The sequence below is a fragment of the Marmota flaviventris genome, chromosome 9 (assembly GCF_047511675.1).
Source record: "Marmota flaviventris isolate mMarFla1 chromosome 9, mMarFla1.hap1, whole genome shotgun sequence".
NCBI lineage: Eukaryota > Metazoa > Chordata > Mammalia > Rodentia > Sciuridae > Marmota > Marmota flaviventris.
This window is the reverse complement of record NC_092506.1, coordinates 79990560-80010639: the sequence shown is the minus strand read 5'-3', so window position 1 is coordinate 80010639 and position 20080 is coordinate 79990560. Positions and strand designations below refer to the sequence as shown.

The 20080-nt window shown below is 40.0% G+C and overlaps 1 protein-coding gene across 2 annotated transcripts in view; it reads right to left on the bottom strand.

Moving 5' to 3' along the window:
• The window catches only part of Fat3 (FAT atypical cadherin 3), a 483199-nt gene that overhangs the window by 115161 nt on the left and 347958 nt on the right, over nt 1-20080 (bottom strand). For both annotated transcript variants that reach the window (XM_027951397.3, XM_071617163.1), the window contains exons 4-5: nt 5678-5992; nt 3035-3245 (exon numbers count right to left, since the gene is read on the bottom strand). In XM_027951397.3, coding sequence (XP_027807198.2) covers nt 3035-3245; nt 5678-5992 — 526 coding nt within the window. The remainder of the gene's footprint in view (nt 1-3034; nt 3246-5677; nt 5993-20080) is intronic.

Genomic DNA, 20080 nt, shown 5'->3' with positions numbered 1-20080 from the left:
CATAGCAGTACTGAAAGCAACCAGCACCTGGGGAAAGGATTTTATTTCTATGGTGAAATTAAGGGTTGGTGTTTCATGATGTTGTTGGCTGGATGTGAGAATGGAAATAAAATTATGTTCTGTTTGGGCATCTAGCCCAGTAAGTTCAATTTGTAAAAGAAAGCTTGGCTAAGATGTTACCAGATTTACAGAGAAATCTCTGTGATGGAGGCATCCAGACCAGAGGGTCAACTCTGAAAGTCTTCATTAAACCAACTACTGGGTGCTCTGAAATGAAGGAGATTCTATAGGAAGAGTACAGCACTGAATAAAATATAAACATGCAAAAGAATGCCATGTTCTGGATAATTGTTCCTGGATTTATAGTTGGACAGTCCAAAGGGACTCTTGCATGATGGCTCTTTTCTATAAACTACCCATCTTTTCTTAGATCTGTGATGTTCCCATTTTGCTAAAAGATGCTGAGGTTGCTATGGCTGGGAATACAGTGAAAAGTCACATTGAGTCTGAATAAGTCTCAAAACCATTAAACAGGGTTAATATATTGGCTGCCTGGGGCATCTCCACCAGTCACTTTAGGTTTGTAATGGAAACAGCAGGGCACATAGCAACAGAAGCATTGGCAGAAGGAAGGAATGAGGAGACATGAGCGTGGATATTAAGGGTTAAGAATGAAGATGGGATAAATGCAAATGAAAATATAGGACAGGACTAGTATCTGGAATGAAAAACTTTCAAGTAAGGTTACATGCAGTACTACTAGGCATGCTTCCCTACACACGAACACACACATAGGAATGCTGGAAGAACTGCAAACCTGATCTGGATAATCAGGTCGTTGGTCGGAGTAAGCATCAGAGAAAGTGTCTTGTAAGATTTCTAATTTTGAGAACAAGCAATGGCTTCATAGTTTGCATGGGTGGGATGGGCTGGGTCAGGATCTTGCATGCATGGAAAGAGTAGAGAGGAAATCCTTAGGTAGTAGAGGTGCTTGCAAACCCAGGTGTGAAGGAGAGAGAGAAATCAGTGGCTGATGAGAGAGGGCAAATCATTCCATATTAAGCATTCTCTTGCCTGTTTGGTTTCTACTGCACTTTTCTTTCAGCTGCTTAAAAGGAATCAGTATTGCACATGCTCCTGAAGACCCAGTAGCAGGCATACATGCTGAAACTGAAAACGCATTTTTTGTGACTCTGACTGGGAGTAGTAGTGTGAGTATCACCAATACTGCACCAACAACAGACAGCTAGATGCTGATAGGTGCAACACTTTGTTGCACCTGAAAAGAAAGAACTGCATCAGATAATATCTTAATGAGCTGAAAATTACTGAGAAGATAAAGTAGTGGAGGCATCTTTCATGGATCAGAAGTGGATGCATTTCAAATGGAGATGAAGAAGGAATTAAAAGCTTGGTATGAGGATGGCCATGTGCAGAGCTGCTGTGATTAACACTAATTAAGTAAAACAAAGGTGTTCTACTATCGTTTCATAAAATGAAATGTGTAGAAAACAAGCTTTTTCTTTTGGGGAGTTCAGAGGACTCTCTGCTGAGGCTCGACTGGGGGCCATGAAGCATTCTTTCTCTGTGCCTCATTAAAACAGATGTGGAACATCCTAAATGCTTTCCCCAGACCAAGCTATCCTGGAGGAGAAGCAGATTCCTGCCCATCCTGTCCAGGCAGTGACATGTGGAAGGAAATGATTCCCCCAGACCAGCTTTCTCCTGGATTCTCTGCCTCCCACAGAGAAGCGTGGGAAGTCAGCTTCAGCCTAACACAGTGTCAGGTCTGTGCCTGCACACACTCTCCCTGCTCTCTTCTTAGCAACAGCCTATTTTGTTTCCTAGTCCTGGGCACTCATTTCCTCTCCAGTGCCTCTCTCCCTGCCGGTTTTGTGGAGGGCTGCAGTGCTGTTTGCCCTTTCCTTTTGCAGCCTGGCATGCTTGCTTGCTTTCTTTCAAGGAATTTAAAGGTTGGCTCCCAAGGTCTATCCTGCATGCTTCCATCTGCTTTCTCTATTCAGCTTGCGCAGGAGGCTTACTGGCTATATATCTAGGTTCCATTTCCTGCCCGTCCTTTTATGGACAGCTGCCAGGGGACTCTCCTGATGGGGCTTTTTGGTCTATGAATGGCACTACTGCTGCAAAACAGAGGGGCTGGAATACATTTTAATTTATTTTTCAATTGGAAAAGGCCCAGTTAAATAAACCAACCTACAAAAAGATAAAAACAAAACAACAAAGAGCCCACATACCTCAAAAGAAAAGGAAAAAAAAAAGTCCAAACTAACCCCCCCCCCCAAAACCCAAACCCCATCAAACCTCAAACAAAGGAGTCATTGGATACGAGTAATGCAATAGCTGTTAGAGGCATGTATGAAGTCTGTGGGCTGCACTTCAGCCTGTCACAGGCAGTTATGAAAGATGTAATTCAATTTGCTTCAAAAAAAAAAAAAAAAAAAAACCATAAAAGGCAGATTGGATAGCTGTATTTTAGCAAATGTGTTTGCACTAAGGGTACCTTCTGTTGAACAGTTCTGCCCACAAGCTGTCTGTAGAATATAGAACATCTCTCGAGCATGCTTGCCACCTTGAAGCAGGGCAGTCGGGAGCAGAAAAAAAAAAGAACAGAATGCAGAAAAAAGGTGAAGAAAAAGAGAGAAATGAAGGACAGCAAGTCTAGTACCATCAATACATTTAGAAATGAGATTAGCCAAGTGTGACAATAGAATTTAAATGACACACAGAAAGACATTAAGATTGCAGTAAATAACAAACTATGGAAAATCCAGCCAGAGAGCACTTTCTGTTCAGCTGAGCTACAGAGTTGGAACGAAAGCACAGGTCGATTATTCATTTTACTGGCTCTTTTGCATTCCAGCACTATGGATCTTTTAATCTCAGCACTAATTATTATTTTTTTTTCTTTTCTTTTGCTTTTTTGTTAGTTTTTCTTTTTCTTTTTCTTTTTTGGCTAGTTGTTCCAAACAGTTAATTACATTGCCTGATAGTGTTCTGGAGGCCTTGAACTTACCAACTATGTCAAACCACAGAGGGGTGTTGGCTGGTTGTACAGACACCACCCCCACAATCTCGGTTACTCTATCACTTTCCATGACTGTGAAGTTATAAAATGGCTCATCGAAGGTCAGTGGTATAGGTGAAGGGGGTGGTTTCTTAATCCATTCAATGTGCAGGCGGGCCGTGGAGGATTTCTGTGGGCGGCCATTGTCCACGGCCTTGATCTACTCACACACAGAAAGAACACAGAACAATGTCTTAGAACTCTGATCTTCTGGAAGTTAAAATCTGTCACTCACATGGTGTTGGGCCAAGAATTTATCCTCAGCATAGTGTCAGCAAGTGGAAGAGAAGAGTGGAGATGTGGGGAGAGTGGACTCTGGAATGGGGGGAGAAACTACCTCACTCTATTTTTGCAGGGGCTGATCTGAACAACCACCAGCTTTACAGATATTAAAACCTTGAAAAACAGATGTTGTACTTATACTTTATAGTGCTTTATGGGCATGGATGATAGTTTATATAAAAAGGAATAGCTAATTTGATTCCTTATAGCATGACCCTGAACCTTCCCTCTGGTGGTGAGACGAAAGGGAAATAAGGTGCATTGTGAATCCCTGTGGGTGGAAACGTGTGTGTGCACATGGTTGTGTTTTGCAGCTCTTTCCTTCTGCTGCATTCTGGAGATGCTCTCCACTTACAGAGCCCTGGAAGGGCGAGTCGGATAGGCATGGGGAAGGCACAGACTCAGATGAACTGCCCTTAAGGCCCTTCAGTTATGTCAACTGTGAGGGAGAAACGGAGAGTTCTCAGTGGTATTGTGGGCTCCTGGAGGCAGCATGGTGGGAGGATGGAGTTGGTGATTCCTCTGTGGTCCTGAACTCACTCACATAAGGGCTGTGGGATGCACGACTTCATCCAGCAACATGAGACTGCTATAGTGTCCTGGACCCAACGGGAAGGTCAAAAAGTTCAAGGTGCAGAACACACTGACAGAAAGGCAAGCCAAAACAAAATAAAATAAAATTTAAAAAGGAATTTTTAAATATTGTGTTTTAAAATAACATTGATTGGTAAAGAACCAGTAGTGATAGCCTTTGAAAATAGCAACAATGCATAGCACTTTTCTGTTATGTGTTAATGGATGACTGCTTTGCCCAGAAAATCCCTGTGGGAAGGAGAAAGCTTAAAGATATATGCCTGGGGCCAAGTTCCCTAAGAGCCAAGCAGGGATTTAAGTCCAAGTGTTTTTTTTTTTTTTTTTTTTATTTTTTTATTTTTTTTAAGAAAGTGCTTTTAGGAGAAAGGACAAAAAATTAGGACAGGCACTAAGCAAGGATGTGGTCCTAGCTTAGAAACTGAGGAGACATGCTTTCTTCAGCAATGATGAGGGGGTCAGTAGGGCTCTGAATTTGCAAGAGGTCAATCCACCTCAAGGTAAAGGGACTGAACTTTTGTATTTTGGGTTCCATTAAGATACTGGCTGTGGACTGCTAGGGTGGGGGGTGGAAGTGTGGAATCTCTTGAATCAAGGATCAGCCAAATATTATATTCTGGATGAGGGGGCAACTGTGAGCCCTTGGCAGGCAACACTCACAGCAGGTTGGGGATAGATGAACCAGTGTGTTAGAAGAGATCTGGGCAGGGCACCAATAGTGTCCATTATAATCCATCCGTTCCTCAATGATTTCCCAGCCACAAGTGTCTTACAGCTGTAATAAATATGTACCACATCAAAGCTTCCAACAGTTAGAAACAGGATGGCACTTTCTTATCTTGTCTCTGCCTACTGTTCTAGACATGTACTGAGCAGGGGACAGAACCTAGTTCCAGAACATAGATGTGAAAAGAAAAATCAAGGGACTTTTAATATAATAAAGACTGTCTACAGCAGAGAAGGCAGAGAACAATGAAAAGGATGCTGGATGATGCTGACTCTTGACATTTTTGGGACCTTGAAAAGGTCCATCACTTATAAGAATGACCACTACCCTATGCCCAAAGCATAGGCATTCCATATCTAACGTGGTTGGGGTAGGAACAGCACATGGGCACATTAGCTATGAGAGTTTAAGTTTCTACTTGAGATGGTGTTAGGTTTGTGTTTATTTTTAACTTTCTAACTTAACAAAACATTTAGTCACTGTTTTCTTGCTGTTTCTTCACTTTTTACAGAATAAACATCATTGTGGTTTGTGTCTCACAATTTATACAGCTAAATTCATATTCTATCACATTGTCAACAATTACAAAATTTGCTTTCTTTGGAAAGTCTTGGGGACACATTGACTGATATGTTGAATATTAGGGAGAAATATATCACTCTGTTATTCCCCTACTCTCGGTTTCTGTCTATGGTCAGTGCCTTGAAAATGACTTAGGACACAGGAAGTGTGGTTGAGTATGTAGGCTCCAGCAGACTGTGGGAGTGGGAGAAATTGGCTTATGGGACACAACGAAAGGGAACTGTTTCATTAGTTAAGAGCTTCACCAAAATAGGCAAGAGGTCTTACCTATGCTTGCCTCCCAAAAAGAAGTCTTCCATATCTGATTGGTTGCACTTTTTGCTCTAAAGATGTATTACTCAAAGAAATAAACACAAATAAGAAAGTAACTCCCTCTCCCATCAATATTGCTGGAATTCAGAAGATCTTACCGTTAGGATATCATAACTCCCTGCTGTAAATTGCTTTCTGGAGGATACCATGCCAGTTTTAGGGTCAATGAAGAACTTTCCATCATCATTTCCATCCACAATACTGTACGAGATTTCTGCATTGGGTCCCTCATCTCTATCATAGGCAAAAGCCCTGTAGATTGGTTCCCCTCTTTTCTTTCGGTCACGTTCTGGCAGTTTGATCTGGTAAACCTTCTCAGGGAACTGGGGCTTGTTGTCATTTTCATCCAGAACCTGAACCACCACCCAAATGGTTGATTGTTTTGGAGAAGAACCACCATCTGTCACAGTTACCTGAGTTTGGAAAGAGAAAGCATGATGCAGTTAGAAAGAATGAAAGTTATTCTCAGTACTTCTACCCTTGCCCACCCCACAAAGACTGATTTTGTACACTAGAGCATCTGAAACTTTCTTACGACTGGTTCATACATGTGTATGAATCTCTCATAGTTGGGCCCTAAAAGGGAAGAATGCCCCAAGACCAGCAATGGAAGTCATGCAGAGAGGGTAGGGGGCAGCAGGGCTAATAGGCAGTCCCTGTTGTTATATAAAATTACCTTTGACTAGTGGTCTTTAAAAGCAGAAATGCATTTCTCACAGTTCTGGAGTCTAGGAAGTCCAAGGTCAAGGCATCAGTGGAGTTGGAGAAGGACATAATCCCCATAGACAGCATTTTCTAACTGTGTTCTCATGTGGTAGAAGGGTCTATCTAGCTCTCTGAGGTCTTTCTTTCATTAGGGCACTCACTAATCTCATTCATGAGGGCAATCCTTCATAACCTAATCACTTCCCAAAGATACCCATCTTCTTACATAAACACTCTGGAGATTAGGTTTCAACCTGTGAATGGGGGGCAATGCACAAATATGTTAGTTAATATGAACCCATAAGGTGGGTTCATTGTGGTGTGAAGTGGAGAGAAAGAAGAAATAGGATGGACATTATAACATATGCTAGGTTCTTTGGTTGTAGCGAATCTAGAATACATGTCTCAAACAGACATAAAATAATAAAATATAACCCTTATTAAATGTTGACCTATGGATGTTTCTTCTAATCCATGGAAAATGCTATCACATTGAAATTCTTTTAGGACTCATTTTCTTCTCTTATTTATATCTAGTTATGAGGCCAACTGCATCTCCTCAAAATGCGTATGTTGAAGGTCTAATGCCCTACATCACTGCATGGAGATAGGGCCTTTAAGGAAGTGAGTTAGATTAAATGAGGTCATAAGGGTGGAGCTCTTGTAGGAGATACCAGGCAGCCCCATCTTTCTTGGCCATGAGCCAACAGCAAGAAGGTGGCTGTCTACAAATCAGGAAGAGATCCCTTACCAGAGATTAAACCCTGCCAGAACTTTGAACTTGGACTTGCCAGACTTCATGTTGTAGGATGAAACCAGATCCCCAGTGCAATAGTATTGATAAGTGAGGCCTTTAGATTATGATTAGGTCATAAGGACTTCGTGAATGGAATTAGTGTCCTTATAAAAGGCAAATGAGACTTGTTTGTCCCATCCTGTCATATGAAGAAGTTGCCAGAGGTACCATCTCTAAAGAACAGGCCCTCACCTGACACTGAATGTGCTGATGGCCTGATATTAAACTTCTTAGCCTCAAGAACTTTGAGCAATAAGTACCTCCTATAAATTACCCAGTCTAAGTGTTTTTTTAAGTAGCCTGAATAGAATTAAACACTCCAGAATGGTGAGAAATAGATCTCTCTGTTTAAACCACCTAGCTTCTAGTATTTTCTTACAGCAATGTGAGCAGACATCTTTGTGTAAAATTTGTGATTTTTTTAAAAACATTGTTATGAAACAAAAGGAAAACTGTGATGTACACATTGCAATTAAGATGGCTGATTTTAAGTACATTTGACAGTTAAAATATTTTTTGCCAGTCACAAAGTATTCTTTTTTCTTCTCTAGGAAACAGGAGGGAGGTGGATGTGCATTCCCACGTCTCTAAGATGCTATCCTATGTGTCCATGAAAATTGAGGGGAAAGAAACTAATGAAGAGTACATAAGTGACCTAATGGAAGATATAAAAATTCTTCAAGTCTTTGGTAAATAATTTTCTTGTTGGTCATAGTGATAAAAATGACTAAAATATTAACACCTAATGTTTGATTGGTAAGACACAGTTTTTAAAGTACTCTTTCATCCATCACCTCACTCACGTTCCAAAATGTGCTTTTCTGTAAGTTGGAGAGGTTTATTTATTCCCATTTTACAGATGAGAAAACAGAGGCTTACAGACCCCACAGTTAATAAGTGCTAATGTTAAGGTGTTAAAATTTCAGTATTTCATTGTTTACACACAAAAACTGAGAAGCAACTATATTGAATCATTACCTTGAATAAGACAGTTTATTATTTCAAAATATGTATTTGGAGACTAAAAGGAATGTAAAGATGTGCTCAGTTATCAACAGAAGAAGAACAACAATGAATCAGTATGCCTGATCAGCCATTTTTTCTTCTAGTCAAACAATCTGACTGGAAGAATTGAAAATAAGGCCACAAATTAAAAGCTTTTTTTTTTTTCTTCCCCAAAATGGAATCACAATCTCGTTTGTTTTCTCTTACAAGCTGTCAGGAAGGATAGCTTTAGTAGATGTAGGATAAGTTTTCATAGAAGTTCCTGCTTTCTTTGAAAAATCAATCAAGTTTCCTTCCAAGGTTATTTTCCCACTTGGTTTGTTGTGTTTCACAAAAGAACCACTCAGGGCCAATATGTGCCAGGGCTGGATATGGAGTTTTGAGCTTTTTCCTAGACAGGCAGAGATCTAAAGAGGCACATTCAGCTGTTGCTGAACACAAACGTTAATCCTCCCCGGTGAGCTGTGTTGACCAAAACACATTGATTCTTAGCTGCTCAACCACTCTGCCTCTCCTTACTTCTAGAACAGCCCCTTTCCAAGTTTAGACAACTGACACTGTCTTCAACAGGCACAAACCCTTTGCCTTCTCCTCACTGACTGTCCATAAATGCCCTGCCCTGGACTCTGAGGCCTGGTAGCTGCTGAGCAAAGAGCTATCCTGCCTATCGGAGTGTCCTGCTGCTTACAAAAATGCTCTTTGGAGCAGACCTGGTTTCCAAGCCCAAGTCTTGCAGTCTCTGCCCATGGCCGTGTGCCAAGGGGAGTGAGTCACCTATGTCACCACCTCACCACAAGCACCCAATCCCCTGGCTTCCCCAGGCCACAGTGGCACCCCTCAGGGACCCAAGAACTCTCCCCTGGAATGCCATCCCTGTCCTTCACTCATCCTTTAAGTCCAGCTGACATGTCACTTTCCCAGGATTGCTACCTCAGAGACAGAGTGACATTGTACTCTTAAATACTATTCTTCTGTAGTGCTTATTATTGTGAAAATAATGAGGACTCCATGTAAGGAGATAGGTTTCTCAAAGGCAAAGGCCAACCCTGCTTGTTTCTTCATTGCCCTCCTCCTGTGTCTAGACAACATGCTCTATAAATGCTTGTTTAATGAATTGAACTGTAATTCAGGTCCTACTTGGACAATTTCTTTAGACAAAGCAGTTTCACCTTGTAAAACCTTGTGAGATAATTCAAGGTCCCATAACATAGCACTGAAAACCTTTCCAATCTTTTGGTCATATACTTCTCTGTCTCCTTACTCATGGCTTTAACTATATTTTGATAACTCTCCATTTTGCATCATCTCTTGTCCATGCTTGCTGAAACATCATGTTTAATTCCTTACTGGAATCTTCTTTCTGAACTTCTCAGGTACACCTGAACTCTCCAGGGGAAACAATGTGAAATCATTACTCTCAAATTTCCTCCTCTTTTATTCATGGTCTCATTGGATGACACTCACACCTTCTCACATACTGGTGTCCACCAGGGTCCTGGGTATGCACTAATAGTTGAACTAGCCACATTTATTCAAACTTGGAGGCCGTCAAGTATCTTATGTGCATCATCTCCCATGCCAATCTCTCAGGCAACACTGCCCTAGGATGGGTTTTATTTTCATCTTAGTTGGCCAGCTGTCATGTCTTGGTCTTCCTGCCCCCAGATTTTGCCTTTGTTGTAAAACATTAATTCTTCTTCAGAAATTTGATTATGCCACTGACCTGTACAACACTCCTCAAGAGCTCCTGGAAGATGATTCTCTGGATGCCTTTGATAATCATTATTCCCTCTCTGACCTTTTCCCACCTGTGTTCAGTTATCTGGTGAGCTCGGGTAGTCTCTGCATGCTAGGTTCTACACCTCCATTCCATTGAGCAGCTGTTTGTCTCCATGGGATGCCTTGTCTTGGAAATACACTTGACTCATTCCAGAAGCTTCAGTGCACACACTTCTGGGGAGCTATTCCCTCTCTCTTGCAGATTGAAGGCAGTGTCCTCCTGATGATCCTTCTCACTGAATGCGTGGTTCTAAGACACTGATTATCATCTTGCATCTTAAATGTCTATTTGCTCATTGACCTCCATTCAGTCCTTTCAGACTGTAAGCAACCTGAGGTCAGGGACTGTGTCTTAGTCATTGTTATGTTCTGGCACCTGGTAACCTCTAAATGCCAAGTGAATGCTGTTAAATGAAATCAAAAATTGATGTACCTAAAACTCATCACTATGATAATAAAGGGAATGAACATGCAGACACTGAAGGGTCTCTGTGAGAACTAAGCAAGTTCTTCCTCCTATATGAGTCTATTAATGATGGTGGAGAAAGCTGTGGTTTTAACCATGCACTTGGTTTTATACCCACTTCATACCACTGAGAGTAATACCAAGCCCAAGCTCATGCAAAACAATGGTCAGCCACTTCTCAAATTGTGCTTGCATTAGTGGACGTTTGTCAACAATTTACTGAAATGACTTATTCATGTAATTTGGCTTCTTCAGTACACTGTGAGCTGCTGCAAGGCAAGGACCCTGCCTTTTTCAACTCTTTCTTGGAATGCTGTGTACTCTTTTTAAGTGTTTGCTGAAGCATGTTACCACCCTCAAGTTTTAATTTCCATTGTAATTTCTCTAAATCCCTTCATTTTCCCTGCTATGTTTGTACCTAGAATATTAATTTTCAATGCTCAGATTTCCTACTTCAAGCTGCCCTAGGTCTCAACCCACTCTTTGGAACTAGCCCATGTGGAAAGAATAGGAGTACTGGGGACTGAAGCAAAACTAACTGAGGTAAATACCCTTTACCTCCTCCTCTGCATAATTTTTCATTAATGATGTAAGGGATGAGCCATTGTTCAGCAGTGATTCATGTGTATTCTGCTGTCACAAGCTGACAAGAGAATATGGCCATGCTAACCTAGATTTACTCCTCTTGTCACTGATCAGTAATCAGTGGTCCTAGCAATTAATCAAATCCTGAAAAATTAGCTTTTAAAGGTGCTAACTTCTAACATGTAACAAAAGAAAACACAATAGTTCAGTTACACTGAAAAGACAGTAAAACCCACTTTATTCCTCTTTGGTGCCTTTGTGGTCTACAAATGCCAGGCAGAGCCAGAAGGTCCCAATACAGGCCCCTTGACACAGTTACAAATAGGGATATGTTTTGAAGTCTCTTCTTGGGAGACACAAGAACTTCATAAATTCAAAAATTGATAGATATTGAGAAATCTGTAGTTATGACATGCTTTTTATGGCTGAATAGTATTCCATTGTGTATATACTAGATTTTCTTTACCCATTTGTCAGTTTGGTGGACACATTGGTTGTTTCCATTTCCTGACTTTTGTGAAAAATACTGCAATGAACATGGGAGTGTACAGCTCAACATATTGTGTTCTTTGGATGCATGCCCAGAAGTGGGATTATTGGATCATATTATAGTTCTATTTATAATTTGGGGAGAACCTATTTTTTAAAATAATGGCTATACTAGAATATATAACCACCAGCAGTGTATAGGGTTCCTTTCTCTCCAGATCACCCTTCTCTCACAAACACCTCATGAAACTCTTAATGCTGAATCCAGATTTACCTGCCTGTACATCCTAATTCTTGATGGCCTATAGCTTCCCACAGACCAGGATTATTGTTTGTAATTATTAAAAAAACAGATTCCTCTTCCATGTTGTATCAGTTATTTATTACTGTGGAAGACAAAACTAGATGGCTTAAAATAACTGGAATCTTTTTATTATTTCCCATGATTCTAGGAATTGAATGAGGCATTCTTATTTGGAACCTCCTAGGCAATTGCAGTCAAGGTGCCTGTAGTCATCTGATTTTTGGTTGGTTATAGCCATGGGCTGTGACCTTAGCTAGGTTCTAAGAGAAACAGTCAAAGGTTAGAAAGGCAGTGGTCAACTTCTTAAACTAGGCTCACAAACTGGCAAAGCATGACCTGTGCCATATCCCATTGTCCAACAGTCTCAAAATTCAGGTTTAAGAAGCAAATTTATAAACCCCACATCCAGATGGGATAAGGGTCAAATAATTTGAGTGGCTATGTTTTGGTACGCATAAAAAATGTTTGAGAATGCTTAACTGAAACTGAAAAACTCAAATTCATATAATCATTATTCATAATTCTGTTAATGTCTTTCAGGATGTTTTCCCACATACCACCTTCATTCTTAAAATATGATGGCCAAGGCACAATAACAGCAGAATCACCTAAGTCAGACCTGGGCAAAATACCTCCATTGTCCAGGAGAGAATCTCACCTCTATAAATTCAGCTCCTGACTATGCTTATTTTAGGCAGCAGCCATTTCACACAAATCTGTGATATGGAAGAAGTGAACCAATTAGGTCTTTTCCTGCATAAAGCAATAAACTGTAAGTGGGTGGTTTCCTCTTGCAGGGTTTTACATTCGTTCCTTAATGTCATCTGATAGGCCGTTTTGTTTGCTCTTCCAGGCTATGGGGATAAGGACAACAGGTGCCATGTGTTCACACACCATGAGCAGCACAGCCCACACAAGGTCTCTTTCAGTGCTACCACCAAGTTGGTACTATTATTGCTTCCATCAGACACAGCAGGAAGGTGAACTTGGTCTGGGCCAAGGTAACACATCTTGCAAATGGCAGCAACTTGTTTCAAACTGGAAATTTGGCTCTAAACAAGGGATCAGCAAATTGTAGACCAAATTTGGCTCTTGCTTGTTTTATTAATTAATTAGTTAATTAATTAATTAATTAATTTTCTTGCTATCAGGGATTGAATCCAGGGGTGCTTATGCACTGAGCTATATTTCTATCCCTTTTTATTTTTTATTTTGAGATGGGGTGTCCCTAAGTTGCCAACAGTGGGTTTGAACTTGAATCCTCCTATCTTGGCTTACTGAGCTTTTGGGTTTACATGTTTGTACCAACAAGGGGGGCTCTGGTTTTGTGAATGAAGTTTTATAGTAATGCTGCCATGCCCATTCACTAACATATTATCTGGGTCTACTTCCCACCACGAAGGCATGGTTGAATAGATCAGGTAGAGACTGCAAGGATAACAAAGTTAAAGTACTTGCTATTTGATACTGAATAGAAAAGTTTTCTGACCCTGGTCTAAGCCATTAGGTTCTGCTGTCCCTTTAGTTGTACATGTTGATCACCCTTAATCTGGAAATTTGATATTCAAAATGATAAAAATCTGAAATTTCTTCATCTCTGACACAATAGCACAAATGGGACTTTCCACAGTGGACCTACTTCATGCAAGGGACTGTAATAAAAAAATAGGCATACAAAAAATATGGTTTAAAATCACTTTCAGGCCTTGTATATAAGTTGCATATGAAATGTAAGTGAATTTTGTGTTTAGACTTGGGTCCCTTTCTAAGATATATCATCACATGTCTACAAATATTCCCAAATCCCAAACTCTTGTGGTCCTAAACATTTTGGATGAGGGATACTCAACCTACACTGTTGTCACTATTGTCTACCAACTACGCTCAAGCCTCTGTGTGACAATTTACATCAGACTGTCATTGTTTTCCACACGAGTCCTATAGGCCTTTCCATTTCTAGTCTATGGCTGCAGATAAGAAGGCTCTGAAGTTCAGAAACTTGCAGAAGGCCGCTCAGCCAGTAAGTGACAGAATGCCAGTCTGCACCCAAGTCAGGTTGGCGTCACAGCTCATGCTCTTTTCCCTACCCTGTACAGCTAAGCTAACAGCATCTGTTAACCATATGTTTCACATTCTCTCCCCAAATATGGCTTTGGATCTGCAATAAGCTCTTAGTTGTGCTTCTAGAATCAAGTCTTTCCCCTCTTTTGATAACTAGAACCACTGTGGACTGTCTTCAGTCTTTGGGCACCTTTCGTGTTCTCTTCCTCCATTGCTTAGAACCTATCAGGTTGTGGGGGGGGGGGGCGGGCACGGTGACAACTTCTTTCAGCACCCCAAGGCTTGAGACTCAAACTTACTGAATGCAGCTAGATACTTGTCCACTCTTGTTGAACTGCTAAATCTTCAACTCTCTCACAAAATTTGCTTTGTCCTTTTGACGTGAGAGGGAGGAGGGACTGTACAGTCTTGGTTTCTCTGTTATTCTTATTTATCATGATCTCCATATTTCCCATGTATCAGACACTCGTCTAAGTGCTTAACAACAACAACAAAAGAACTATTTATCTTTACAAACAAATATGAACTATCTATCCTTTCATCTATCCAAGGGGAGGTGCAAATATTATTCCTATACTACTGATCAGTACTTCAACCTGGCCTGGGGTCTATGCTCCTAATCTCTACCTGTTACTATCAGTCTGCCTCTGTTCAGGTTGAATACTGCATTCTGGGTGTAACCTCCCAAATACCAAACCTCTGTGCATTCAGACTTGGTTGTCACATGTCCTTTCCCTATCATGGTAACAACTCCTCTTCTTCCCCAGTCCTTTGTGTCTTTATTCTGATCCTCTTGGTTGTTTTTATGAACTACTTTAACACCTGCTACTCTTCTAAAGAAGAAGATGATGCTTAAAATGTTTATTCCTCTCTCCTCTCTTTACCAAGAGTCTTAGGATGTAGATGACAGTTCTGGGCAAGAAAGAAATCTAAAGATAAAGCCAATTAAATTAAGGCAGAGCATCCAGACACATGTGGTGAGTAGGTTTCAGATGTGCTGCAATACTGATTTCTTATTTCTTGGGGAGATGAGCAAGACTGAGCCCCAGGGTTGGATGGACCATTAGGTTAGTCACCTGTATGTGGTTTTTCCCCCTTCCCTTTACCTAAAGGAATTGTGCAAATATAATTTTATAGGTGCATCAATATGAGAAAACATTGGGAAACCCTCTGATAATTACTAAAAATACAAATTTGTTACCCTGTTCTTGGATATGATTACATTTAAAAATATATCTATGAAGGTTGCTGAATACAAGAAACAGTTCCCACTGGCACAATTTTAGATGCTGTAGCTGTTGAAAATTAATTGTAGTGAGGATGCCTGTCTATGTTCACTAGTTCCTCACAAGACCAGTTGTAAGTCAAGTGCAGTCTTCACCATTCATGTGTGACTGAGTGTCTCCATTCCGTGTTAGCTCACAGTATGGAAATAAATAGAGATCATTTTCTTATACTTACCATATTCTCTTATGTACAGAAGAACTTCAGGGTAAAGGAAACTCTCCTTCCTTACCTCTATTATACTCAGGAAAGCCAAGAAATATTAAGAGAACACCTGTGGAAAGGGGACTGAGACATCATTCTGGTTCATTTCACCCATTTTGATGAGGAAACTGAGGTCCAGGTGGATGAGTTTATTAGCCCAACATCATCTTACTAGAAGTAACCTCAATCATTCTAAGAGATTGGTTCCACAATTCCAGGTTGGCTTTTGAGCTTTGAACACATCATGCATTCATAAATTCATCTGAATTCAGATATTCAGTTGTGTGTATGCATAGATGAGTATGTACACATACATATGTATGTGCATGTATGTATACATATATATTAAAAGTTTTAATTTAGGTATTTTCCTAAATGCTGAGGTCTTTATATAAAAGAACAGATTTAGAATAGACCTTATATTTACTCTCTACTTTTTATCTTCAAAATGCTTCACAAACATTAAATACTTTAATCCTCCCAAGATAACAGAGAAGTTGAAAGTAACTTTATCTCATCTTCACAGGTGGAGAAACAGGGAAGTGACCTTCTCAAAGAATACTCAGGAGTGGATGTAAAGGCTGGGGCTGGAATACAGATCTTCCTGCCCATGAGCTCAGACTACCACAGTCCTGGAAAGACAAGCGCTTCCTGCCATTTCTATAAAGAAAACTACGGGCAAATGGTAAATTAAAGGGTAGGTCTCAAAGGAGCAGCAACTCTTAGAGATAAACTTTCTGAAAGGTGAAATCATAGAAATAAAATTAACCTGTACCATCCCTCACATTTTCCAAGACAGAAAAGCAAGAGGAAGCCAGCATTAAACAACCTCCCCTTAGTTTCAATACATGTGATTTCTACTATTTGACTTATAACTTTGGAATTAAGAAATCAACTGGAGATGGGGAGATCCCGGTCATTTCCTCCTCCACCTTCCCCATTCTGTGGTGGCTATTTACTAGGTATAGTTGAGTTGAGTGGATTGTGACTTGCTCTTTCTAATTTCATCAAAGCAGATTTTTAGAAATGTATACATACCATGTTGAATGAATTTATGGAGTGGTTTATTTTTATAAGAAGTTTTTTTTTTCTGAAATCAGAAAAAGAAAAAAAAAGGAAATAAAGGAAAGAAGAAAGAGAAGAAGGAAGAATCAAGAAAGGATAAAAGGATTCAAGGAGGGAGTGAGATAGAAAAGAAGAAAATGAAAGAAATAAGAAAGCGGGGATTTGGGGAAGAGGTGGATCTAGAAAGCATGGAACAGTTTCCTAAAGAAAATGGGTATATTCCATTCAGGGAAAGTTGCTTAGATGGAAACAAGAAAACCATTCATTAAATGTTATGATTGCCAGTTCTATGAGAAAAATCTTCCAATAAGAGTTTGCTTCGAACTTCCTTTCAGAAATTTTGTTTTCCTAAGGAACCAGGGAACCTAGTTCTTGGGGCCACTGATTCACACTAATCATTTTTGTGGCCTTTCTTTTTTTCTCACTACAATTAAGAGAAGCCACAATATTGGGAAGCTTCAGGACAAATCAGATCATAATCCATCCAGAAATCCCCTCTGAGAACCTGTGGTCTGTCTTCTACAGGGTGTCGATGTACAAAAGTTTGTGAGCCTCTCAGGGTCTTGCATAGGGCTACCACATAAGTAGTTTCAATAAATATTTTTTGGTTGAATGCATGTGTGAATCTGGCATCTCAGAGTGACAAAGAAATCTTTTCCTCACCATGCTTAGATCCACAACTTTTAAGTGACAGTTTTTTAAGAAGGATCCTTGACCAATTCACTTTGGCAGTGACTTCTAATATTACAGCTTTGTCCAAATCTCTTCCTTGTACTTCAGGAAATAAAGTATTTCCCAGCCTGAGGTCTCTTAAAGCTTTTTTTTTTCCCCCCTGCAGAGAGGTATGCATCAGCTACTAATCTCATCACATTTCCATTTCCTTCCAGCCTCATCTGCTCATCATTTTCTATTCACAAAACTTGCTTGATTCTAATCTTCCCTATCAGCAGGAACTAAACACCTCCTCAAAGTTTCTTTAGAAGGATGGTGATTACCACCCATGTGCTAACTCCCCCTTTCAAACAGATGGGTCTAATCTTTGTGCTTACATGTGTGTCATTAAGAGTTCTGCTATGAACCAAGATGTGACATCATGTTAGCTGCAGGACTGAGCCTCCCTGAACTAGTTCAAAATTCCCCTGACATGGAGGCCTTAGCTAATACTGTATTCCACATTCCTCTCTGTATGAAATGGAATCCTCCAGGTATTAAAGCCATTGGAAAGTAAGCATTGGTGGTTTCACTTTTATTTCACAGCACTGGACTTCACCCTGGATTTCAGATATTTTGATCTTGGCAGATTCTCATGCTTTAGCTCCAATGATGATGCTGTTTGGATTTCAGCACTCACCTTTCCACCAGGCACCACGGTCAAGAACTAATACAAGAATAAGGACCCTGTTTAAATTACTGACTCAGGAAACATGGTTTTTCTCTTCTTACTTAGCAATTCAACATAGGTTTATACAGGGCAACTTAGCAGGTCATTTAATATCTTGTCCACCCTAAAAATATGAATTTTAAACTTAACAAAATATAGGAATTAGACCTCATGTATGTACGAAAGCAAAAGCACATACTGATTAAGGTAGAGATTGTGAACTCAGAGATAATGCTTTTTATTTGGCCCATAGAGTGTTTTGAAAAAAATGTTTAAAATGAGAGCGATTTCACATAAAACTTCAAACTCTTTTTCTTTCTCTAGAAAAATCAAAATAACTGGCTCACCAATCTCCATTGTGTCTTTGACACTGCAGATGCATCAGTTGTCATTCATCACCCCTACAGTGCAGAAGTTTTTGTTAGAATAGAGAAATGTTCCTATCAAAAATGGTTATAAAATATGGATGGAGAAGAGTGCATATTTAAAGATGAATGGAAGGGAATACATTTCTTTTTTTAAATGAAGAAGTTTCATGTAAATTTAATATGCAAACACTGAGCTTGCTACACACTTCACTTATTTATGATGATTGAGTGGGCTCTGAAGGCACTGGAGTTGCAAGGTCATGGTAACAATATATCTGGCATGACAGTACATATCTTTTAACGCCTAGTAAAGATAAAACTTTTGCTCTGGGCAGAGCCTCTTCAGAGCAAAAGGGTTGCACAGTCATCATTCCTTCCCTAGGAATCATGATTTCAGATTTTAGAAAAATTAAAAGAAGTGTGAGGAAAAAGTCAGACATCTTTGGCCATGCAATCATTTAGACTAAAAATGTGAGTCATCTTGGTCACTCCTCTTGCTACCTGTGAACATCTGATCAGGCATTAACCAGAGAGACAAACAGCTATGAATTAGATAGGTCCTCAGGATGAGGACTGGAAACAAAACTTGGCAACAAAGAATGTGGGCCACATTCAGTGCCCTGTGAAATATCAGAGTCTACCTCTGAAATACCAGCGCTCTCTCTTGTCCCCTTCTTTGTTCTAGGAGTCAGGCTTCCATCATCTACGGTCTAAACTGTCACACCTGTCTTTAGCCTGCTTTCGCTACCTCCGATCCTGCCTTACCCCATTCCACTCCTTAGAAGAACAAAAAGTCATCTAAAATTAAATTCAGACCATGTCAATACCCTTCTGAAAGGTTTTAATGGCTCCTTGTTAGAATAAATTTCATGAGTTGTGAAATGAGTTGTGAAGAACACTAGACCTGCAAGCTTATTGCCTTAAAGGAAGGTCCTGGACTCTAGATGTTTGAAGAATAGTATAGATCCCCTCTTAGAACTTTATAATGCACATGACCAGAGTAAAGGTTCAGAGAAAGTCTAAGCAAAAACGCTGGTTTAACTTTGTTTTTAACCCAGTATTCTCAAACGCATTAGATGGAAGAAATTTTGAGTGTTGCTTATAACATCCTTCTGTTCAGACATTTCAAAGTACATTAGGGAGTCCTTAAGTACCAGAAGTCCATACTCTCTCACATTAACATATAAGATCCTTCAGTATCGGAACAACTTGTCCACTGGGCTATCTGTAGCCTCTGGTTTCTAGGCACTCTACACCTAAAGTGCTAATCATGCAGACAATCAGATCACTCCATTCAACACACACTAAAGTGCCTGCGAAGCACAGTGTTTCAGACACTGGGTGTACAGTGCTAAGCACAACAGCTTCCTTCCTCTGTGGAGCTTACCTGTGCTTATTTGTCATTCAACGTGGAGTATGTACTTCAAGGTCCTTGTAACTCAGTTGGGGTTCCCATCACGTGGAATGTCCTTTACACTCTTACTTTTGTAGTTTTCACAAACTCCTCTGATAACTGATGTATCTCTTTGTTCCTATATGCTGCTCAGGTGGAATTACTCTTTCTTGGGCTTTCCTTGACTTTGTCCGTACACCAATGTGCTCCCAAATCACACATCTAAGAATTATGTATCTGTTCTCTTTAACATTCCTGCATTTAACTAGCCTGTAAGTTGCCTAGGGTGAAGACAAAGGCACATCAACCACGGAAAAGTCAATATTCAGAACGGTGTCCTGAAACATAATAGATGCTGAAGGAACGCCATTTCCTGTTAGTTTTCATCAGAGACGTGAGGAAAAGGGCCTTGCATCAGTGAAAAAATTATTTATCCTAATTTGCTTTCCTACTCCTAATGGCATGTTATTTTAATTTTGAGTCATAGCAAGGATCTTAGATTGCTAATAAATTAGGTAGATATCCTGTCGGTTAGAAACAAATGTTATTCATTATCTCATTAACAGAGCTATTAAAAACCCTGTGTATTCTTGTGTTCATCACGCAACAGGTTGTA